We start from the raw sequence: 26,124 nt of genomic DNA, 5'->3' as shown, positions 1-26,124 counted from the left end.
ATGCAAAGGCACTGGACCTACAGGTAGATATTTTTGTTCAAAATTTTGCCGACCACCATAATAATTGTCGTCTTAAATTGGCTTAAAGAGCTTTGTGAATATATCTGATAAATCTTGCTAATGTAGACTGTGTGAAAGACTGTGACTAAATATAGACTGTCAAATATTTATACTAAAAACTTTCAAATTGGAATTGTTGAGAATTGTTATTGTATAGGGGCGGCACGGTGGTTGACTGGTTAGAGCGTCAGCCTCACAGTTCTGAGGACCCGGGTTCAATCCCCGGCCCCGCCTGTGTGGAGTTTGCATGTTCTCCCCGTGCCTGCGTGGGTTTTCTCCGGGCACTCCGGTTTCCTCCCACATCCCAAAAACATGCATGAATTGGACACTCTAAATTGCCCGTAGGGATGACTGTGAGTGCGAATGGTTGTTTGTTCCTATGTGCCCTGCGATTGGCTGGCAACCAGTTCAGGGTGTACCCCGCCTCCTGCCCGATGACAGCTGGGATAGGCTCCAGCACGTCCGCGACCCTAGTGAGGAGAAGCGGCTCAGAAAATGGATGGATGGATGTTATTGTATAGGCTACAAGCACTGGGTTAGTGTTCAACATTAAGCTACTGTATGTTATTCATGTGATATGCATAAAACTTAACAGGGAATGCGGAAAATGAAATCTGAACTCGAAATGTGTGTGTGTGTGTGTGTGTGTGTGTGTGTGTGTGTGTGTGGGAGTGGGTTATAACCCCCACCCAACTAGACTTCCTGCCACCCCAGGTAAAATCTTTTCGAACTGCCACTGGCGTGCGTACAGCATTGTCACTGCTTTTGACTGGTGTGTCAACAGACAATGTGAGCGGGTACCCCTATTAAATACAGAATGAAACTGAGAATGGTGATAACTGCTGGCTACTTAAATTTGTCGATGGAGCTCAGTATTTGTCTCCAAAATCACGTTTGACCAGCGGTCTATCCTGATGTGGTCTGAGCAGGCATAAGTTTAGACCGACTTTCTGCCACCAAATCGTCACTCCGCCGTGTCAAAGGACACACCCTCGTCGCAATGGAAAGCCCAGCTTGGCCCAGACCGGTCTACCAAATTGGCAAACACGCGCAGTGAGCCTTGCGCTTGCATGACAATCGGAATCCGCTGGCTATGAAAACTGAGCTCTTGGTGCATCTCCTCTCACCCACACACAACCTTTAAAAACACCTGGGGGGAGCTCATCACAGCTTGGGAATCCCTGATGGCCTTTTCCAAACATTTTAAACCATGCAACCCCTTCTACAGGCAGACACTCGTCAATCCAGATTTGCCACACCCTGATCACCTTTCAAACATTTTGTGGAGCTAATACGTCACACTTTTTGACTGACATGTAGCTAATGAGCCTTTTCGTAAAAAGTCAAAAGTGTTTTGAGCTGGAGTGAATGCCTGAAGGGGGCATGTTGGGAAAGAAAATCATGCAAATTACTCAGGATACATGTACTTTATTCATATTGTTTGTATGCTTGTTTACATTTATACAAAAATAAAGAATACAGTAGAGTTCTCACCCAGAGTAGCAGCTGGGCATTCATCATCATCATAAACATAATAGTAATAATAATAATATCAATATCTGGCGGCGAGGTGGACGACTCATGAGCACATCCATCTCACAATTCGGAGGTTGTGGGTTCAAATCTGGGCTCTTGCAATCCTGTTTGGAGCTTGCATGTTTTCCCCGTGTCTGCGTGGGTTTTCTCCGAGTACTCCGGTTTCCTCCCACATTCCAAAAACATGAATGGTTGGTTAATTGAAGACTAAATTGTCCATAGGTGTGAATGTGAGTGCAAATGGTTGTTTGTCTGTACCCTGCCTCTCGCCCAGTCAGGGATAGGATAGAGCGCCCGCAACCCTTGTGAGGGTAAGCGGTCATGGAATGAATAGATAGATGAATATCAATATCTGCCTTTTTTGTGAGCCAACCAGACTTATTCTGCAGCTCTTTTGATTGTCCCACCATGAGGTTTAAAAAAAAAAAAAAAAGGCATTCAGGACCAGTAGGAACAATGGAATTCTGTAGATGGGCGAAAGTTCTCGAAACAAATGCACCACTACATTTTCATTCATTCACAGCTTTTGTCAAAAGTCAACGTGTAGGTGAAAGACGAGCTCTGTCGCAACAAGGCGGGAGAAGAAAGGGCAGAATTGTAGCAGTAGCATCTCTGGTCAGAACACTCCAGGATAAATGAGCTCCTTTTTTGAAGCAACAAATACGCTACGATGCTAAGCTAACGACAAACGTGCAAAATGTACTGTATATGGGAAAGCAAACAAGTGGATGGCAAAGGCGAGCAAGAAATCCATTCATTGACAATTATGCCCATTGTGTGGAACTGGTTGTCCATTAATCCTCCTGTTATCTTTTGGGTCAAAATAACCCTTAGTGATGTATACAACTCAAGACAAAATATTTTTTAAAAATAGGATGAAACTTCTTATGCTGGCCTTGTTCTTGGTCGTTAAAAAATTATGACAGCTTACCATGCATACTGTATGTTGCTGGTCATATGGGCCCGTTGTAAGGTTAATGGAAATATGTTTTTAAATGTAAAAAAGGATGGAACTTCTTGTTCACTTCAAAAAAAGATATGTCACAGGTCAAATTGACCCATTGTAAGAGTTTACACTCAATACTCAATAAAAAATATGTAAAACAAAATGTAAAACAACAACAACATTGTTGTGGGTCAATTTGACCCATTCTAATGTTCTTGATCATTTGATTCTTATCAGTGGTTAAATATGCATTTACATTTTGTTAAGTTCTTGGTCTTTTTATGGTTAAACAGCCAGGGGTCGCATTAGCCCGTCAACATAAGTGCTGTAGCAAAGAAACTAATGTAACAGGAAGGGTCATCACAATCACTTGAAGCAGGAAACAGGAGTTCAGAACAAGATAAGATTCCGTCCAATCAAACAAAAGGCACAAAACTACAAGTGGACTTCCATTCAAAGAAATTCAAAGAGAACTTGATCCATTTGATTACAGTGTGGATGCTGTTGTCATGAGCAAGAAAACAATTGATTGTGATGATAGATACAGAGTAGCTGTCTCTTAAATCAAAAGCAGCCTGATGTTTTGACGATACCTGAGACTAACATGGACAATTTTGAGTTAAATTGTTATTTTTATATTGTTAAATCTAATTTCATTTGGAATGAAACGTGTAAATTTGATTTTTAATGTAGTTTTAGTTTGAATTAAAGTCAAAATTAGGTGAATAATAACGCTTTCATGTTTTGATGATCAACTTTGACTGATGATTTAAAAATATTTTTAGAAATTTTAATTGAACATAAAATATCACTCAATCATTATCAATCACATTTTTCATTTAGTTTTCCATCCATCCATCCATCCATTTTCCGAACCGCTCATCCTCATGAGGGTCGTGGGTGTGCTGGAGCCTATCCCAGCTGACTCTGGGCGAGAGGCGGGGTACACCCGGAACTGGTCGCCAGCCAATCGCAGGGCACATATAAACAAACAACCATTTGCACTCACATTCACACCTATGAGCAATTTAGAATCTTCAATGCACCTACCATGCATATTTTAGGGATGTGGGAGGAAACCGGAGTACCTGGAGATAACCCACGCAGGCACGGGGAGAACATGTAAACTCCACACAGGTGGGGCCAGGGATTGAAACCAGGTCCTCAGAACTGTGAGGCTGATGTGCTAACCAGTCGCCCGCCGTGCCGCCAATAAGCCGGTACGTGATCATGGACAATTTATTTTTAATTTAATTAAATGTTAACTTTTTAAAAAAATTTAAATTAAAACTTTCATTTCAAATTTATTTACACAAATAAGAGTTGAAATGAGGCCAGTAAATACAATATCCAATAAATATGTCATATGTATGTTTTGACAATACCTGACACCATCAGGGACAATTTTAAGTTAATAAGATTTTATTAAACATTTTACAATTTCTTATTTGTTTTAATTCAAATTAAATTAGTGCAGTAATTACTATTTTATTACATTTTGTCAAAATATTTGGAGTCCAAATTTGACAAATAATATTTAGTATACATGTTGTGTTAATGTTTTTTAATTTTTAAATATAATTTATTTATACTGTAACATTTTCTGTAACATCAATCAAAATGTATAGGCTTTGTCATGTAAGCTTTTTAAATTTCATTTTCATTACCCATTTTTAAATTAAAATCATTAAATATTTTAGATAGAAAGTAAACTTTTGACAAAATTCTAAATGTTTCATCATGTTACTTTAACTACAATTTTGAGGCCAGTAATTGCCTACAAAATGTTGTGAATGTAGCATCTGTACTGTGTGTGAGTATCCCGATGGTGACTCATGCTTGTAGCCTTAGCGCAGTTCGCTTTAGGCACATCAAGGACGCGCAGAGAAGTGGAAGCAAATGGATGGCTGGACGGATGAAGACGTCTGCTGTATGTTAGCCGCAAAGCAGCCTCCCAGAGTGGACGTTTTATAGGGTTAGCCTCCACTGGTGCTATGCTAATTGACGTAGCTTTTTGACTTTGACATTAATCAGACCGTTGACTTGACTTGACCATTGACGTAAGGCAAAATAAAAAAAATTAAAAAGGAGGATGCGCATGTTTTTTTGTTTGTTTTTGTTTTTTTTAACCATGTATATCATTAGGCTATGCTAGGCTAAAGGCGCAAATGAGCGTTCATGACTCTTTTAATGCGTTATCGTGTTGTCTCCCTTAGTTAGCATATCAGTGTAGCTTGTGTTTGAATACAGTGGAATCTCCAAAGCGACAATCTAAGTCCAGCGGGCAAGCGTCAAAGGACTAATGAAGAAAAATATAACCAGGGAGTGACGCCTCATTCAAAAGCAGCAAGACAGCAGATGGCACAGTGACAATAATGAAACGAAAGAGTGGTAGCAGCCACGCTCGCGCTACAACTGGCTGCTGTAGTCTTTGTTTCTTTATTGTCACACCTCATCTTGTTTTAGTTAACTTATTTTTATACAACCCCAATTCCAATGAAGTTGGGAGAACAGAATACCATGATTTGCAAATCACGTTCAACCGATATTTAATTGAATACACTACAAAGACAAGATATTTAATGTTCAAACTGATCAACTTTATTGTTTTTAGCAAATAATCATTAACTTCGAATTTTATGGCTGCAACACGTTCCAAAAAAGCTGGGACAGGGTCATGTTTACCACTGTGTAACCTTTCACCTTTCTTTTAACAACATTCAATAAATGTTTGGGAACTAAGGACACTAATTGTTGAAGCTTTGTAGGTGGAATACTTTCCCATTCTTGCTTGATGTACAGCTTCAGCTGTCCAACAGTCCGGGGGGTCTCTGTTGTCGTATTTTACGTTTCATAATGCGCCACACATTTTCAATGGGAGACAGGTGTCTAGTACCTGCACTCTTTTACCACGAAGCCACGCTGCTGTAACACGTGCAGAATGTGGTTTGGCATTGTCTTGCTGAAATAAGCAGGGGCGTCCATGAAAAAGACGTTGCTTGGATGGCAGCATATGTTTCTCCAAAACCTGTATGTACTTTTCAGCATTAATGGTGCCTTCACAGATGTGGAAGTTACCCATGCCATTGGCACTAACACAGCCCCATACCATCACAGATGCTGGCTTTTGAACTTTGCGTCCATAACAGTCTGGATGCTTCTTTTCCTCTTTGGCCCGGAGGACACAACGTCTACAATTTCCAAAAACAATTTGAAATGTGGACTCGTAGGACCACAGAACACTTTTCCACTTTGCATCAGTCCATCTTAGATGAGCTCGGGCCCAGAGAAGCCGGCAGCGTTTCTGGGTGTTGTTGATAAATGGCTTTTGCTTTGCATAGTAGAGTTTCAAGTTGCACTTGAAATGACTGCGCAATTCACGGAAGCTCATTTTATACCCAATCATGGCACCCACCTGTTCCCAATTAGCCTGTTCACCTGTGGGATGTTTCAAACAGGTGTTTAATGAGCATTCCTCAACTTTCTCATATTTCTTTGCCACCTGTCCCAGCTTTTTTGGAACGTGTTGCAGCCATAAAATTCTTAAGTTAATGATTATTTGCTTAAAACAAAGTTTATCAGTTTGAAAATTAAATATCTTGTCTTTGTAGTGTATTCAATTAAATATAGGTTGAACATGATTTGCAAATCATTGTGTTCCGTTTTTATTTATGTTTAACACAATGTCTCAACTTCATTGGAATTGGGGTTGTACTTCAATGACAGTTAATGATATATATAAACAGAGCTTAGGTTTTTATAGTTGTATGACTTAAAGAGCCTGTCAAGTGAATTTCAAAATACATTGTACTGTACATGTTTGAAGATAATTGCTGAAAACGAAGACTGAGAACTATGTAGTTCTTAATTTGGAAATATAATGTTAAAATGTCTTTCACCATTTCAGTATCCCTGTTTTATTTGGGTGTAGTTAAAATGGCGTCAAAGTGACGCACTTAAGAGCCTGCATGAGTCGCCCCTCCCACGCTATATAAAAACTTGAGCGCCTTATCCGCCGCGATTGCGATGTGCTGTTTGCTAGCTAGCTTCGCCTCCATCCCGAAAATGCATCATCCTTTCAGATAGTTGTCTGCCGTTTGAGAATTGAGTGAACGAGTTGATTTTTCAGGATAGTGAAGCCTGATTTACTCAGTGATTTTTGTGATCATTCAAATTTGGCAGGGTTGTTAACAACAGTCTTCTCTGCGGTGTCAAATTTACATGAGATATTTATTTTAACTTTACAGGGGCTTAACAGCTTTTATGACAGTTACAAATGTTAAAAGTGTTTATTTTATTATATGATATTTGCATTTGTTCCTAAAGGCAAAAGTGTTTTGAAGGTTCCACTGTATGTGAATGTGTTCCTTTTCCCTATGTAATGTCATCTTTTCCCGCCCCGTGCCTTAACCTAACGGTCTGCGAACTACACAGCGGAATGAGTGTGCGGCGCAAAGGTGCTCCTGGAGTGTGGCAATAAATAAATAGAGCATGCACGCCCCACAAGGAGACTAAAATCGAGATGATGATCTTGAGGAATGATCTTGAGGGAAGAGGGGAGGATATCCAATGAGTGGAGGTAGTGTGGGGGGTGTCGTTGGCGTGGTCATAATCCGGTTTTCTCTTCTTTCTGCTTAAAGTTTATGACAATGTCAGAAAGTACGGGAGAAGAAATATTGGGTGGGGGCAGGGATTTCTAATAAAAAAATCTGTCTTTTTTTTCTTGTTGTTTTCTTACTCCTCGATGAATGAACACAGTCTTAAAGCAAAAATGAAAAGCTTATCCGTACAGTAGAACGGTCGGCGGTGGGTGGCAAGACCATACAAAATGGTGATGGTTGGTGGCGATCGAAGCAGAGGGAGCAGTCTTTGTTTCTTTTTTGTTTTTGTTTTTTTCCTCTATGGGAACGTCATTTTCATCACCTGGAGAGCCACACACACACACACACACACACACAAATATTATTAGAAATTAATGCACAAGACGAGTCAAATAAGACTGGCATAAATCACCCAAAATTTGCATCGGTGGAAATAAGACTATCCTAATTCTCAAATGTTTTGCAGGTTAAAATAAGACCCAGATCCCATAAAACTACCATAAATAGCATAAAAGTCTCACTGGATCAAATTTATGATAAATAATGTACAGTTAAAAAAAAATCTTAAATCAGCTAAAATATGTGCAGTTAAAAAAATTTAAAATTAAAACATGACTACCCTAAATCGCACAAAGATTGCACAGGTTAAAACAAGACTATTGCGAGAACCACAACATTGGATTTGTTCAACTTAGATTATTGTTAAAAAATAAAACAAGATTAACGGAAATCCCTGCACAGGTTAGAACAAAACTACCGTAAAGTCCCTCAAAAAAAAAAAAAAATACACAAGATTACCTCAAATCCCTTAAAATGTTTTATTGTTAAAACAGGATGACTATAAACACTTCAAACGTTACATTGGTTTACAGGTTTTAGACTACATTAAATCGACCAAAGGTTGTGAAGGTTAAACAAGACTACTGTAATGGCCACAAAACTTTTGAAGGTTAAAACAAGACTACTGTGAATAGCCAAACGTTTTGCTGGTTACAACAACACCAACGTAAGTCGCCTAAAAGTAACACAGGTTCATAAAGAGACGAATGAAAATGTATCAAAAGTTGCACTTGTTCAAAGAACACTACCATCAATCTCTAGAAAGTTGTACAGGTTGAAATGAGACTAGTGTAAATCCCATAAAAGTAGTTCTGGTTAAAACGAGACTACCATAAAGCTCCCAAAAGTTGTGCATCTTCAGACAGCATTACCATAAATGTCTCAAGTGTTGCCCTGCTTAAAACAAAACTCTAATATCTCTAATATCTCTAAACAGCTGCAGAGATAACAATCAGACAACTGTAAATCCCTGAAAAGTTGTACTGGTTAAAATAAGACTACTCTATGTGCAGTTTGAAATGAGACTACCATAAACTCCATACAGGTTGTGCAATTAAAACAATAATTAAAATTAAATTAAAACAAGATTATCGTAACTCTCCCCCCTTAAAATTCCAGACGTTCAAATGAGACTACTGACACAAATGTGACAAAATAATGCAAATAGAGAGATCAAAATGTCTTACCAACTCAAGCAGTTGTAGGGTTCATTACACAGTTTCAATCATGTTCAACCTGTTTCTGGGTCAAGGAAAAGAAAGAAAAGAACAGTGTCAGATGGGATGGGAAAAGGAGCAAGGATTGGGTTTTTCTTAACAAACGAGGAAAAAAACCCATACTTTTTTGTAATTTGGGGCTCTAGCGGGGGTGCGCTCCCTTCTGTTCCTGCGAAGAGAACGCCTTCTCCGGGAGTCTGCGGAAAATCTTGGCTGTTCCGTCGCGATCTGAGCTGCTCAGGGCAGAGTGGAAAATCATTTTCAATACAGTAATACAGTAAAACGTCCGCGTGATGTCTGCAGTGGTTGGAAGGCCGCCGGCTCTGCCGCAGTAAATTCCAGGGAAGCCATCAGCTACTAATTTAAAATAAAAAAATAAAAAAAAGTGACAAGCATGACTCACCTTCCAGATGAGCAGCAGGATGAGAGCCAGGAACGGAATAAAGAGTAAAGACAGGAGACTTCGCTCCACAACCTCCGGAAGCAGACGCGCTCCTTGGTCTGTGCAAAGCAACATCAAGAACAGCAGCAACATCAACATCAATCATGTCGACATCTTCGTCGTCATCATCGTCAACGACAACAACAGCATCAACAACAAAAGCAAACCCCAAACATCATCATCAACAAAGTCGTAATACAGATGGAAAATGAGCTTTTTGCTAAATCTGGAGCAAGCATCTCTTCATGTCTTTTGATATTGGTTAACGTAGGTGCACATTGTCCATAAACACTATATATATATATATATATATATATATATATATATATGAAACACTACTTTGAAGACCGAAACGTGACTTGAAATCAGAATTTGATTGCCTAACCGTTGTTTAAAACCCTAACCAAGGCTTTAAATCATATTTTGAAAACACAATCCTAATTTGAAACCCTAGCACTAAACTAAACCTGGCTTGAAACCAAAATTGAAACCCTAACCCTTGTTTAAAGCCCTAACCCAGGCTTGAAACACTTACTTGAAAACCCTAAACCAGATTTGAAACCATACTTTGAAACTAACCCTAACTTTGACTTGTAACACTACTTTGAAAACCAAAACCTGTCTTAAAATCCTACTGGTAAAAAAGTTTACCAGTAACCAGGGGGAAAATCAGTTTGCGGCGGTTTGACTGGTTAGCACATCCGCCTCACAGTTCTGAGGACCCGGGTTCAAATCCCGGCCCCGCCTGTGTGGAGTTTGTATGTTCTCCCAGTGCCTGCGTGGGTTTTCTCCGGGTACTCCGGTTTCCTCCCGCATCCCAAAAACATGCGTGGTAGGTTAATTGAAGACTCTAAATTGCCCGTAGGTATGAATGATTGTTTGTTTATATGTGGCCTGCGATTGGCTGGCGACCGGTTCAGGGCGTACCCCGCCTCTGGCCCGAATATAGCTGGGATAGGCTCGGGCAAGCCCGAGACCCTCGTGGGGATGAGTGGAACGGAAGATAAATGACTGAATGAAAATCAGTTTGTGACTAACCCCGTGGACTCACGTCATATAAAAGATCTTCATAAGCACTTTCTGCTTTTATCATTTTCAGTTTGCCAGTATGTTTTCATGAAATGAAAAAAATCACACAAAAATGTTTTTTCTTGTTGTTGTTTTTTCGCTCGACAATGTCCAAAACCAACAAGCACTTTAATTTAATCTCACAAACATGATCTCATGATCATTTGCACGTGAAATGTTTTTATAACAGTTCCCCTGACCTATAAATCAGTTCCTGTTACATTTTTATATGTGGCGGAGCGTAATTGTTCTGTCTCAGTCAACTGCTGACTTTTTACACAAGTATGGTTAATTCAGTTACATTTTATCTTAATTCGCATGACAGGTTAAAAGGTTATAAAATGGAGCAGGCTATGGTGAGTCGCAAGGGTTCAGGACAACAAATCCATCACGAAGGAGGAACTTCAAAGCAAAGCGATGGGACCAAATGTCAAATCTGACCAGATCTGTCAATCAGACCAGCTGGAGTAGTTTCACGGCTACGCACTAACAATTGCACACACGCACGCGCGCATGTGCGCGCACACACACACAAACACACACACACTTCAAACATACTCATACACAGTAGCTTAACATGGGAAGAACAGAAGAGACTGAAAAAAACTTACGTGTTTGGCAGTCGGTGGGCACGTCACACTCTGAGGTTTTATTGCTGGAGGACAGCAATTCTAAAACAAGCAAAGAGAAACAGATTTATAGATTTCAAATAAATATATGCACAGCGGTGCCGTGACCACGCTCGTTACGCAAAACACTTAAATCGCAAATCATTTTTTCCAATTAAAGTGAATGGAAATGCCAATAATCCGTTTCAGCCCCCCGTAAAAACAACAACAAAAATTTTAATTAGATAAAAGAACACTTTATAATAGTGTACTCAGTAAAAGCATACATTAATGACATTGTTAAATAGAATGTAAAAAACTGAAAAAGTTAATGCCACAATTTTTCCCCTTCAATTCAATGGACATTGTGCTGCTCCTGGTGTGCTTTCCTTGGCCACCTGCAGGCGGTATAATACAGACATAGAGACATGAAAAATAGTTTCACAACTGACTCAGTAGGCTGCAGTAATAGTCATTTTTCGCAAAGGATAAGGAATATATGCCTGCGAGTATTGTAGTATTGTCTGTCTACATGCGTTTGTGTTCAAATATCCGTTGCTTAAAGGGTTATAACACTGAGACACTGATGCTATTCGTTACAAGCCGTCTATGGAGTTTTGCATTGTTTACAGACTTATCCCAAAGAAAAGCTATGCGATTGTTTTAAATACACAACATTCACCGGTAATTCTCTTTGTTTTATGTTTTGTTTGAAGTATTTAAAGTGGGAGTGGCAATAGTCAGCTTGAAGCCTCTTTTTTGACAAATTGAAGAACTGCTAACTACTGCTTTTTGCGAAGTGAGTTGAGTTCACTGCCACCATACAGAAGAATTCGTATCTCACATTTTTGCAAGTCAAAGCAAAAACAATAAAAACCAGTCGCTTGAGGGCTAGTATCTCAAAAAACTCGGGAAACCAGGTCATTTATGAGGAGGCTTCACATATGTCGTCACTCGAGGGAAGTGGGGGGAAAAAAAGGAGCTCTCCTTGCCACATGTGAAGGGTTATTGTAATGCCGTCGCATGTGGGCAAGGAGAGCCAAAGTCGCCCTCGCACTTTCAACCATTTATTGAACGGGACAAATAGTCAATGGCACAAATACAAAATGAGAACACTCACAAGTAGCTGCAATAGAACAGACTAAGCGGCCATGATCCTGACATCACTCACTACGCCGCGCCCCTTAAAGGCACACATACAACTTCTTGTGACTTTTGGCTTGTATGCAGAAATTGGACTTCATAAAACCAGTTTATTTCTTTATATTGTCATTTATTATTGTTAATTTCTTTTTTAAATCATAGTGGTATTTTTGTTTATTAACAACACAACCAAAAATCTGTGGTGTTTTTTTGGGGTGTGCTGCAATAGATGAATGACATTTCAATTAATTTCAATAGGGAGAAGTGATTTGAGACGCGAGGAAATTGACTTGTAAACTTGGTCACAGTTATGCTGTCAGTAGTTACAGATGTAAAACAAAAATGTTCATTTCACTCCAACATACGTATACCTTTCAATAGCAAAATCAGAGAAAATGGTGTTGTAGTGTTTCCACAACTGTACGTGAATACAGTATTGACAGTAGATGATTTCCTCAGCTGTGAATCCATGAAGGTGTGAAGACTGTGACACATTTGTACGCGTTAGCGTTTGACGCCGCAATGCTAGGAATACTTGTGTGGACTAACAAGGGAAACGTCAACATTTTATTTGGCCGAGACAATGTTCCACTTCTTAAAATAACTTTCCCACACAGCCGAGAAGCACTCGTTCAAAGTTCAACACAAAATGTTCTGGAAAAATATGCCTCCAAAAAGTCAAATCGAGGACAATGACAGAAAATATCAACAGATTTCAGATCAATGAGCAGCTTCGGGATGAGCTGGCTATTTTTGTGTGTGGGTTGTGATGCCGCGACAGATGCGTACCAGTGAGATGACGACCATAAAATTATAGATACAGTCATAATATGAAAAAAAAAATGAGAAAGTCGAAAAGTCCATGACGAGTGGTCATTTTACAGGGATTAAGTAGCAAAAGTATGAAAGAGACTTGTTCATGTTATGAGAATAAAGTTGAAATTATGAAGATAGACATTTTTACAGGAAAAAAGTTGCAGTACAAATGGAGTTACAAGAACGTTATGTTACAGAAAAATATTCCAAAAATCATCATTATAAGAAGAAAGTACAAATAATATAAAAATGTTGGAACGTTAGACTATGAATAAGTAATATTTAATGAAAATTGCAATATATATATATATATATATATATATATATTTAATGTTTACCCAAAGAATGAACTTGAGAGATGAACGGAATAAATAGTAAAGACAGGAGACTTCGCTCCACAACCTGCGGAAGCCCAAAAAGTAATGAAGTTACCAGAACAAAATTTTAAAAAAGGATAAAAATTTTTGTCATGGGAAAAAATCCACAAAAAAAGATTTCACAAGAAAAAAGGCGTAATATTATGAAATAAAAGGTGTACTAATTTGTAAATATTTTGCAAAGTTAGGAGATTTTTCTTTTTTTGTACTATTACGGACAAAAAGCAATATTGTAACAAAACAACTGTACTTTTTGATCAGCATCTACAGGCATAGGCGAGCACATACCTTTTAAATATTGTTCTGTTTGCATGTGGGGCGTGGTGGGGCAGGGAGGCGGCTCGCAGTCGTCAGAGTCGTCTCTGTGCTGTGCGCTCGCCAGGAAGTTGGACACAAACTCAAAGTATTGCTCCGTGGGCCACCGCTCCTCGTGGAAGTGGCACTCAAAGTCGTACATGACAGCTTCCTGCTCAAGCAAAAAAAAAAACCCACATTTTTTTACATTTGACTTTTTTTTTGTTATGACACTTGGGGGAGGTCATTTGTAGACGAATTTAAAAAAAGAAAGTTAAAATGTGCACGTAAAATCTATACATTTTTGAAATGTATTACATTTACTAAATTTTATTTTTATTTTAATAATAAAATAATTGTCCATTCTCATTTAATTTTTTTGTCTATTACGTATAATGAACTTTGACTCAACAAATTATAAAATGTTGAAAATAGTAAAAATAGCTATGCAAAAATACCGCATGTAAAAAAAAAAAAAAGTTCAATTTAATACAAAAATGTATTGGAATATTTATAATTACAGTATTTTTAACCAATATTTAATAAAAAGAAAAAAAAAGAAAAAATGTTAAGGTTGGTAAAATAGTTTATTTTGACAATAAAATAATACATTAATTTTTAATGTCATGAACAAATCATTTAATTAGAATTAATTAACCAGTTAAAAAAATGAATATGCTAACGTATATATCAAATTCTTTATTCACTAATATCATTTTATATGATCATAGCAAAAGAATTAACCAATAATTGAATGAGAACACTAATTAATAATTTATTCTCATTTTTTCTTTCCTGGGATAGGCTCCAGCACGTCCGTGACCCTAGTGAGGATAAGCGACCGGAAAATGGATGGATGGATATAATTAATGTAATTATAATTAACTTAACCCATTATTCATTAAAATAATTTGTTTAAATATATTTTGAAAATGGTTTATTTTACAAATATTCTCTATTGTATTTAACTGTTAAATGTGTATCTATGCAGTTGTTTATTTTAATATTTGTTTTCTTTTATCATTTAAATTAATGAATTAATCAGTTATTTATCAAATACATTTTGCAGGTAAATGTATTCACAAAGTTATTTTCCCAGTATTTGTTTTTGCTTCATTATTTACAATACATCAATTAAACGATATTTAATGAACTACAATACCCATCCCTCCATCCATTTTCTGAGCTGCTTATCCTCACAAGGGTCGCGGGAGTGCTGGAGCCTTGAACTATAATACAAATAGTTAAATGCACACAGTATATACAAAAATAGAATAAAACTAATCAGAATAAATAGATTTAAATGACCAGTTCTCACCACGGAGCCCATGTTGAGCCGTAGCTCTTGGAGCATTTGTATAAATATGCTAATGTCTTTTCTGTTGGACGAAATGTTGCCAAACTTGTGCGCTAAGTTTTGTAAACTCTCCTCCAGGTAGAAGACGTTGAGCTTGACCCAGCACATCCCACCCTGACAACACACACGCACGCACACACACACACACACACACACACACACACACAAATCAACAAATGTAGAAACATGCATGGAACATTTTCACATAATATTAAAACTTTGTATAACATGACAACATTTTTGGGTATTACTCTTTGACTTTTTATTACGACTTTGTTGTCGTGACTTTAAAACTTCCCAATGTAATATTATAGTTTACACATTACAACTTTTTATTCCACTTTATAAGGTAGTATTACAACTTTGTTCTCATGACATTACAACATTTCTGTTAATATATTCAGATTATTCTCTGATTATGAAACATTTTCAGTGTAATATTATGATTTTCTTTTGTCGTAACAGTACACATTTTTTTCGAATATTAGTCATTGGTTCATATTACAACTTTTCAACGTAATATGAAGACTTTGAACTCCTACCATTACAACATTTTAGCCATAAAAAAGTAGAATATTACAATATTATTTGAGCTTGTAATATTACAATATTTTATACGTCAATTGCAACTTTGTTCTCAAAACATTACATTTTTGCGTAATATTATGACTTGATTTATTATTGTTACATAATGTATTATATTACATGATATGATTTTTTGCAAAACAATTTCTTAATATTAGTACGTTCCTCTTATAACATTACATCTTTTCAACCCCAATATTATGACTCTTCACTCATAACATTACAACTTTTTTTCTTAATATTCTGACTTTACTTTCATATTATAACTTACATAATTATTTTTATTGTAACATAACATAACATTACACCTTTTTGTCTTGTAGTTGTAACTTCTGATTCTCTCAATTTTCTTCTGAATATTACATCTATTCCTGTAAAATTAAAACTTTGAAAAATTATTACTTTTGTTTCATAACATTACAATTTTTAATGTAATGTAATTTGTTCTTGTAACGTTGTCATTGTTTTATATTACAACAATATTGTCTTAAAATTGCAAGTTTTACTCATACCTTTTTCCCTTAATATTATGACTTTATTCCCATAAAAATAAAACTTTTCACAGTAATATTACTTAGTTTCCTTATTCTTGTAACATTACAACTCTTTAAAATTACCATGACTTTATTCTCATAACATGACATCATATTAATGTAGTAATACTGTATGTCTTTATTCTCGTAGCAAGCCATCCATCCATCCATTTTCTTTACCACTTATCCTCACTAGGGTCGTGGACTGCTGGAGCCTTTTTTTTTAATTACTATTTTGTGTATATATTTTTTTTATTCTCAAAACATTAGAATTTTATCATGATACGACTATTCTCCTAACATTCCAACTTTTTTTTCTGAACTATTCTTGTTGCATTTCAACGTTTTTTTGTGGTATCCTTTTCATGTCATGTGAATTTTTCTGCCTTTTGGCAACGTTTGCATCACACATGTGCGACATTTGACACAAAGCTGTCCGAGAACTTTCAAGTCACCAAATGGTTTCACTGAGGGAAAAAAAAAGACCTTACCTCTTCTTTTGGAACGTAATGTACAGGAATTTTGTAGTCTTTGGGAATATTATGTTTCTGTGGAAAGGCAACAAGAAACAGACAACGTGAATGTTAAAACACAACTGAGCGTTAAACAAATGGAGAGGCAGATTGTAAGGCAGTCAAGCGGATTTCTTTTGAAGTAAAAAATGTCAAAGCCTTTGTCCAACTAATTACTGTACTGCACTTATTATGTTGAGGCTTGGTGGCTGCGATAGGAACAATGCACAGTAAAAATCCAGATGTTCTTTGTCAACTGTGTATCCTCAAAGTAAGATTCTCAACTTGCAACTCTCATGGTCAGCAGTTTGTACTTTTTTATTTATTTTTAATGCTTAAAAAGATGTAATGTTACAAGGATAAAGTCAGCGTTGGAATTTCCTCAGAATAAAATCAAATTATTTGGAAAACATTTATGTTATGATAGAAAAGGCTATATAATGTCGACAATAAAGTTACACCTTTACACTAGAAAAGCCAGGGTTTTCTTACTCCTGCTGCAATGCCTCGAGGACAGCCCACAGGCTCGGTGGTTTAAAATTAACAACTCAACGGCCTACAATTGGCCCCCTTTCTTTTGTAAATGTGACCATTTTTGCCAGATTAGCGGTACACAGACGTGACACGCTGATTGTCTAACAGGGACATCGGAATGTGGTCGTCCACAAGAAGGCTCAGCTTGAAAAAAAGAAAGGACTATCAAAGGTTTTGGTCAACACCACCTTGTGTGATGTTGAAAATAGCATAGGCAAGATCCGAGGTCTGGTCACGGGGGCAGTAGCTTTAGCAGGGACGCCCAGACTTCCCTCTCCCCAGCCACCTCATCCAGCTCTTCCGGGGGGATCCCGAGGCGTTCCCAGGCCTGCGGAAAGACGTAGTCTCTCCAGCGAGTCCTGGGTCGTCCCCGGTGTCTCCTCCCGGTGGGACATGCCTGGAACACCTCACCAGGGAGGCGTCTGGGAGGCATCCGAATCAGATGCCCCAGCCACCTCATATGGCTCCTCTCATACTCAGAGGAACAGCGACTCTACTCTGAGATCCTCCCAGATGACCGAGCTTCTCACCTATCTCTAAGGGAGAGCCCGGACACCCTGCGGAGGAAACTCATTTCGGCCTCTTGTATCCGGGATCTTGTTCTTTCGGTCACGATCCACAGCTCGTGACCATAGGTGAGGGTAGGAACGTAGATCGACCAGTAAATCGAGAGCTTCGCCTTTCGGCTTCGCCCCTTCTTTACCACAACGGACCGATACAAAGTCCGCATCACTGCAGACACTGCACTGATCCGCCTATCGATCTCCCGTTCCATTCTTTCCTCACTCGTGAACAAGACCCCAAGATACTTGAACTCCTCCACTTGGGGCAGGATCTCATCGCCGACCTGGAGAGGGCATGCCACCCTTTTCCGACTGAGGACCATGGTCTCAGATTTGGAGGTGCTGATTCTCATCCCAGCCGCTTCGCACTCTGCTGCGAACTGCTCCAGTGAGAGTTGGAGATCACGGCTTGATGAAGCCAACAGAACCACATCATATGCAAAAAGCAGAGATGCAATAGTGAGGACACCAAACCGGACCCCCTCTGCGCCTCGGGTGCGCCTTGAAATTCTGTCCATAAAAGTTATGAACAGAATCGGTGACAAAGGGCAGTCTTGGCGGAGTCCAACCCTCACCGGGAACGAGTCCGACTTACTGCCGGATATGCGGACCAAACTCTGACTCCGGTCGTACAGGGACCGAACAGCCCGTAACAGGGCGTTCGGTACCCCATACTCCCGAAGCACCCCCCACAGGACTCCCCGAGGGACATGGGGGGGGCCTTCTCCAAGTCCACAAAACACATGTAGACTGGTTGGGCGAACTCCCATGCACCATCGAGGACCCTGCTGAAGGTGTAGAGGTGGTCCACTGTTTCATGGCCAGGACGAAAATCACACTGCTCCTCCTGAATCTGAGATTCGACTTCCCGATGGACCTTCCTCTCCAGCACCCCTGAATAGACCTTACTAGGGAGGCTGAGGAGTTTGATCCCCCTGTAGTTGGAAGACACCCTACGGTACCCCTTCTTAAAAAGGAGGACCACCACGCCAGTCTGCCAATTCAGAGGCACTGTCCCCAATGTCCACAAGATGTTGCAGAGGCTTGTCAACCAGGACAGCCCTACAACATCCAGAGCCTTTAGGAACTCGGGACGAATCTCATCCACCCCCGGAGCCTTGCAACCGAGGAGCTTTTTAACCACCTCGGTGACCTCAACCCCAGAGATAGGAGAGTCCATCTCAGAGAACCCAGACTCTGCTTCTTCATGGGAAGGCGTGTCGGTGGAATTGAGGAGGTCTTCGAAGTATTCTCCCCACCGACTCACAACGTCCCGAGTCGAGGTCAGCAGCGCCCCATCCCCACTATACAGAGTGTTGGTGGTGCGCTGCTTTCCTCTCCTGAGACGACGGATGGTGGACCAGAATTTCCTCGAAAACATCCGGAAGTCTTTCTCCATGGCCTCACCGAACTCCTCCCATACCCGGGTTTTGCTTCAGCGACCACCAAAGCTGCATTCCGCTTGGCCAGCTGGTACCCATCAGCTGCCTCAGGAGTCCCACGGGCCAAAAAAGCCCGATAGGACTCCTTCTTCAGGTTGACGGCATCCCTCACCATTGGTGTCCACCAACGGGTTTGGGGATTGCCGCCACGACAGGCACCAACCACCTTACGGCCACAGTTCCGGTCGGCCGCCTCAGCAATGGAGGCGCGGAACATGGTCCATTCAGACTCGATGTCCCCCGCCTCCCCCAGAACATGAGCAAAGTTCTGTCGGAGGTGGGAATTGAAACTCCTTCTGACAGGGGATTCTGCCAAAAGTTCCCAGAAGACCCTCACAATACATTTGGGCCTGCCAGGTCGGACCGGCATCTTCCCCCACCATCGGAACCAACTCACCACCAGGTGGTGATCAGTTGACAGCTCCGCCCCTCTCTTCACCCGAGTGTCCAAGACATGAGGCCGCAAGTCCGATGACACGACCACAAAGTCAATCATCAAACTGCGACCTAGGGTGTCCTGGTGCCAAGTGCACCTGTGGACATGCTTATGCTTGAACGTGGTGTTCGTTATGGACAATCCGTGATGAGCACAGAATTCCAATAACAGAACACCGCTCGGGGTCTGATTGGGGGGGGCGTTCCTCCCAATCACGCCCTTCCAGGTCTCACTGTCATTGCCCACGTGAGCATTGAAGTCCCCCAGCAGAACGATGGAGCACTCTCCAGCACCCCCTCGAAAGACTCCAAAAAGGGTGGGTACTCTGAACTGCTGTTTGGTGCATAAGCACAAACAACAGTCAGGACCCGTTCCCCCACCAGAAGGCGGAGGGAGGCTACCCTCTTATCCACCGGGGTGAACCCCAACGTACAGTTGCCGAGCCGGGGGACAATAAGTATACCCACACCTGCTCTGCGCCTCTCACCATGGGCAACTCCAGACTGGAAGAGAGTCCAACCCCTCTCAAGAGGACTGGTACCAGAGCCCAAGCTGTGTGTGGAGGCGAGTCCGACTATATCTAGTCGGAACTTCTCGACCTCAAACACCAGCTCGGGCTCCTTCCCTGCCAGAGAGGTGACGTTCTACGTCCCCAGAGCCAGCTTCTGTAGCCGGGGATCGGATCACCAAGGTCCCTGCCTTCGGCTACCGCCCAGCTCCCACTGCACCCGACCCCTATGGCCCCTCCCACAGGAGGTGAGCCCATGGGAAGGGGGACCCACGTTACCCTTTCGGGCTGTGCCCGACTGGGCCCCATGGGCGCAGGCCCGGCCACCAGGCTCTCTCCTCCGAGGCCTGGCTCCAGAGGGGGGCCACGGTGACCATCATAAGGGGTCTTTGAACCGTGCTTTGTCTGGTCCCTCACCTAGGACCTGTTTGTCATGGGTGACCCTGCCAGAGGCATAAAGCCCCAGACAACTTAACTCCTAGGATCATTGGGACACACAAACCCCTCCACCACGATAAGGTGACGGCTCAAGGAGGGGCATAAGCAAGATGATGATTATTTTCCACAAAATAATGGCGAAACAGTCAACAGGCCTCCCTCCTATTTCTTCCGTAGTCCATATTCAAGTGGCCTTGTTGAAAACTGCCATTGACATTTTGATTTTTCAATATGGTTTTATTTCATTTATTTTGAAGTTTTTTATTGCGGTACGTTTTTATATTTTTCTTGATAGCACTACTTTTCATGTGTATGTGTATGTTATATATACATACTTTTTTCTTTTTTTATAACCATGCAGCACTTTGTGCGACTGTGGACATTGTAAGTGTGTTATATAAATGAACAGTGAAAATCCTGGTGAAAATAACAAAATGAGAAAATAAATTGAACACAATGCTGTGAGAAACTATTGTACACTAGTTCTAAACCGCTACCTCTCTCTTGTTACATTACGACACACTGATTTTGATAGAATTGACTGGCTGCACGCTAACACAACACTGCATACTTTTTGTTTGATACATGTCATGACAGATAGACACCCAGATCTCCTTATAAACATGGTTACATTACACACGGACACAACAAACGCATAAAATATAAACACAGGGTACGTTCGGAAATTCAGTCCGACGCTCTCACCGTGCCCCGAGATTGTGGTACTCAGAGACAGAGTGAGCTCCATTTTCAATAACTTTACTAATGAACGTGTTGGCTATTCGCAGGGATACGTCAGTAACTATAAATTATATGTTTATAAAAACGTCAAGGTCTGTATCTGTAATGGGATGTATCAAACAAAAGTGTATGCAGTGTTGTGTTAGCATACAGTCCGCTGGTATTTGCTAGGACGCCACAGGGTGGAATTTCCCTTCCGTTAGCCGTTTTTCCTTTCCTTTCCGTAACAAGGAACAAAGCAACAACAATGGCGACCGTGGAACAGTGTCTGCTAGAACAAATGGACCTAGATGACCAGATGATACGTTTAATTATGCTGCAAAATCAATTGAGAAGGCGGCAGCGTAGGTGCTATGTGGAACCGGGAGGAACGCTGATTACATCATCACAGCATGTGACTAAAACGGACCAATCACGAGAGATGATCTCCACGGCATTCTATGCGCAACTATTTTTGCCGTGTGCGCGTCAAGCTACGCAGAGGGGCCGGGCGGACCAATTCGTCGGTCACGTGATGCAATGCGGGCGTAGTCGGCCGCGCGACCGCGGGAGTATAGAGAGGCCTTCAGTTCTCGTTCAGTAACTGTGTCGAGAGTAGAGAGTAATTGCTTCATTTACAGAACAATGGTGACAAGATTGTGAAGAATGGTGAAAAAACTGAACGAGCAAGCCCTTTCGGCATGCAAATTAGAAAAGCCAAATTGCTGGACTGTTCACACCTACCTGAGTTGGGATATTAGTTCAAACTCATCCAGCCACTGGGCTCCTCTTGAGGCATTATACAGTAGGTAGAAAAGCCAAATGTCTGGGCTTTGGACATTCTAGTGTTAATATGAAAATGCAGAAGTAATATCACAAAAAAAGGTGTAATTTTATGGGAAGATGTCATAAAATTAAGAAAAAGATTATGGTGAAAGGTCACTGTATTATTGAAAAAAGTTGTCAAGCTACTGGAGTAAAGTCCTAACATTACAAACAAAAAGCTGCTGATTGTGGGATAAAGTTTGAATTTTTTACAAGAATATGTATAAACGCACGCACACACACACGCACACACACACACACACACACATATATAAATATATAGGTATATGTATTATATGAATATGCTGTAATAGGATGAAAATGAAATAATATATTTTTTAAAAAGTTGTAATCCAGTTAGAATAAAGTAAAAAATATACGGAAAAACCATGTAATGTTTATCAGGAAAAATTTGTCACATTTTTAAAAGTTACGTTATGGGCAAACGCCTGAACATTACCAAAAAAAAAGTTCTACCATAAGTTGCAGTACGAAAGAAGTTGTAATGTTACGAATTTAAAGTTGTAATATTGGGGAAAAAAATAGTGTAATGTTCAAAGAATAACTTTGAAATATTATGGGAAAAATGGTGTAAACTTAATGTTTTGCATGACAGATTTACTTTAATTTGCTACAAATTGTAATGCAAATGTACAGTATGGATGCTGTTTCAATGGACCATAACATGGGTATGTAAGAAAAGTAGACTATCATTGGAATCGTTTTGGATAGAAGCAGCATTTGTTCTTACCAAAATTGAGAGTCTCGACACGTCATCTGTCACTGGGTTGACGTCAAATTTACTTGAATGCACCCCGAGCGTGATCAGCAGCAGTAAATGGACAAAGACGCGTATCCGAATCTGACAAAAACACAAATAAACAACAAGTCAATAACAACTTAACAGTCACATGTGCTGGGAGTCCATTCCTATGGAATTTTCCAATTATAGGAAAAGAGTACTGCCTATTCTTAGAAAGGAAAAATAAATATCAGGCTTTACTCATTCTGTGACTGTTACTGTTTTATGACAATCAAGTCGTAAGATTCCAAAACAAATGTTGTAATGTCACAAGAATCCAGGATATCCCTTTACTTGGCCGCATTCATCTTTTGTTCGATTGCAACCAGTCGTCCTGTCCCTGCAGCTGAAAAACACGCCCACAGCATGATGCTGGCACCACCATGCTTCACTGTTGGGACTGTATTGGAGTGGTGATGAGCAGTGCCTGGTTTTCTCCACACATACCGCTTAGAATTAAGGCCAAAAAGTTCTATCTTGGTCTCATCAGACCAGAGAATCTCATTTCTCACCATCTTGGAGTCCTTCAAGTATTATTTAGCAAAGTCCACGTGGGCTTTCATGTGTCTTGCACTGAGGAGAGGCTTCCGTCGGGCCACTCTGCCATAAAGCCCCGACTTGTGGAGGGCTGCAGTGATGGTTGACTTTCTAGAACTTTCTCCCATCTCCCGACTGCATCTCTGGAGCTCAGCCACAGTGATCTCTGGGTTCTCCTTTACCTCGCTCACCAAGGTTCTTCTCCCCCGATTGCTCAGTTTTGGGCGGATGGCCAGCTCTAGGAAGGGTCATCTCAAACATCTTCCATTTAAGGATTATGGAGGCCACTGTGCTCTTCGGAACCTTAAGTGCAGCAGAAATGTTTTTGGAACCATGGCCAGATCTGTGTCTTGCCGCAATTCTGTCTCTGAGCTCTTCAGGCAGTTCCTTTGACCTCATGATTCTCATTTGCTCTGACATGCACTGTGAGCTGTAAGGTCTTACCGTATTTTCACGACCATAAGGTGCACCGTATTAAAAGGCACAGTCTTAGTTACGGGGTCTATTTCTGTATTTAACACATACATAGGGCGCACCGTATTATTGGGCGCAGGCATGGTAAAACATACGCTAGCTTAAAACATACCGTAGCATGCATGCACACTAAAACAATGTTTTTTAAAAAGGCAGCGGGAGCAAAACTGAGTTCGGTTGTACTTTATTGAAGTATTTAACAATTTACTCACGTTATTTTTTGATCAATCCTCATCCACAATTCCATCAAAGTCCTCATCTTCTGTATCCGAAATGAACAGCTGGGCAAGTTCTCCATCAAACACGCCAGGTTCCCTCTCGTCATTGTCGGAGTCAGTCTTGTTACTGTGCGGCTCCTCAGAAATGATGCCGGCTTTTACGAAAGCGCGAACAACAGTGCAAGCAGACACGTTAGCCCAAGCATCCAAAATCCATTCACAAATTGTGGCGTAACTCGCCCGGCGCTGCCTCCTAGTCTTAGTAAAGCTGTGTTCACCATCTGTCATCCATCGCTCCCACGCCGCTCGCAACTTCACTATGAACGCCCTGTTTATACCGATGTCCAGCGGTTGGAGTTCCTTCGTCAAGCCTCCCGGAATGATGGCAAGCTCCGAGTTACTGCACTCAGTCGAATGGTGACTGTAGAGACGCTTCTCCTGGCTGTTCTTTGCTCATTAATCCATTGCTCGAGTTGGTCTTCCAACTCGGGCCACCTCGCCTTGTTTCCACGGAAACTCAGCTTCGTCTTCTTGACTTGACGAAGCTCGTTTTCCTGCTTCCTCCACTTGCGAACCATGGATTCGTTGATCTTGAATTCTCTCGCGGCTGCTCGATTCCCATGTTCCTCCGCGTAACTAATAGCTTGCAGTTTAAACTGTGCCTCGTAAGCGTTCATCTTCGTAGGTGCCATTTTCGGGGGTCCTTAGCCAAACTGATGCACATACTGGAACTATATACCGACTGGGGGCGTGTCTTTAGCGTCCTCTGTCACGCGCACCCTTCCCCCTTTACATCCGCATGCTGTCCTCAGTCATGTCCGCCTTTCCTCTATATAACCAGCGTGTTGGCAGGAAATGCTCCCAGTCAGTCAAGCGGAGCGCTCATCAAAGTCACACAACAACATTTATAGATTTTGGAACTTGGTGCACACATAGGGTGCGACGTATTATAAGGCGCCCTGTCCATTTTGGAGAAAATGTAAGACTTTTAAGTGCGCCTTATGGTCGTGAAAATACGGTATATAGACAGGCGTGTGGCTTTCCTAATCAAGTCCAATCAGTATAATTAAACACAGCTGGACTCCAGTGAAGATGTAGAACCATCTCAAGGATGGTCAGAAGAAATGGACAGCACCCGAGTTAAATATATGAGTGTCTCAGCAAAGGGTCTGAACACTTATGGCTGTGTGATATTTCAGTTTTTCTTCTTTAATAAATCCTACATGGTGGATTATAATGCATCAACATGTCATTCTATACACTACTAGTTCTATGGCTACTGCTGTGGTATAATTGGACGATATTATTTATTACTTACAACGGCCCAACAGGCAACAGGTTAAAATCTCTGTTTTCTGTTTTAAATTTGATGTTCATTTTCCTTGGGTCCCCTGAAATGCTGCTTTTGTATTTATTTTTTTTCTTTTCACATTGTTCGTTGCTCCAAATTTGAGTGTAATTGTGAATATTGCTGCTGTCACCATCTATCCATCGAATTAAAGTCCTAACATTTTGGAAAAAAGTAAGCCAAGTCTTGTCGGCTTAAATGTTGGTTAAATAAAACCCAAGTTAAAGATGTGATGAACAGAGAGCACAAAAAGAAAACTGAAGGAAGCCTGCTAGACAGTTAATACATGATTTATTTGTACAACCCACTAATCACGCTAAAATCTTGTTTTGGCGTCACATTGGGGCGTCGCAGTGCACCACAGTTATTAATTTATTTAGGTCGACAACATTTCATAGTTAGATAATCAGTTGATCATCACAAGACATCTGCAGCTTAAGGAAGACAAATGTAAAACTTACATTTTTATCACCACGACTTACTTTAAAACTACCAAAAGTACCACACTTTTTACACAGAACCCAGGTAAGCAAGATATTGCTTTTTTTGGGATCAGATAATGTGACCTATAAAATAGTTGTCATACAGCAACAATTGCTTCTAATGTAACAAGGCAGAAGAAGTGAGGGTTAGGCACAAAAACCTCACACCCCGCATTCCAGAATTGTGGAATTCCTGTTCACACAGGCGTTGTCCTGCCTCTGGAAATTGTCCCGGTCGATTTTCTTCCCCGATTTCATGTCTGTGCATCGGTACTACAAAGATCTGCGATTTATCTGTGTTCACAAAGAACACAACAGGCATGTCGAAAGAAAGGCCGATAGTGGTGCTCAAGCACATGCCCT

At 40.6% G+C, this 26,124-nt stretch overlaps 1 protein-coding gene across 1 annotated transcript in view; it reads right to left on the bottom strand.

The window, feature by feature from the left end:
• Positions 1-1,472: 1,472 nt before the first annotated feature.
• The window catches only part of kitlga (kit ligand a), a 60,501-nt gene continuing 35,849 nt past the window's right edge, over positions 1,473-26,124 (bottom strand). The window contains exons 2-10 of the mRNA XM_061773879.1: positions 22,652-22,762; positions 16,414-16,470; positions 14,766-14,918; positions 13,442-13,619; positions 10,821-10,880; positions 9,103-9,200; positions 8,823-8,932; positions 8,670-8,724; positions 1,473-7,465 (exon numbers count right to left, since the gene is read on the bottom strand). Coding sequence (XP_061629863.1) covers positions 8,694-8,724; positions 8,823-8,932; positions 9,103-9,200; positions 10,821-10,880; positions 13,442-13,619; positions 14,766-14,918; positions 16,414-16,470; positions 22,652-22,762 — 798 coding nt within the window. The 3' untranslated portion in view covers positions 1,473-7,465; positions 8,670-8,693. The remainder of the gene's footprint in view (positions 7,466-8,669; positions 8,725-8,822; positions 8,933-9,102; positions 9,201-10,820; positions 10,881-13,441; positions 13,620-14,765; positions 14,919-16,413; positions 16,471-22,651; positions 22,763-26,124) is intronic.

This window comes from Phyllopteryx taeniolatus, chromosome 5 (genome assembly GCF_024500385.1).
Source record: "Phyllopteryx taeniolatus isolate TA_2022b chromosome 5, UOR_Ptae_1.2, whole genome shotgun sequence".
In the NCBI taxonomy this organism is placed as follows: domain Eukaryota; kingdom Metazoa; phylum Chordata; class Actinopteri; order Syngnathiformes; family Syngnathidae; genus Phyllopteryx; species Phyllopteryx taeniolatus.
This window is presented reverse-complemented; position numbering and strand designations above follow the sequence as displayed.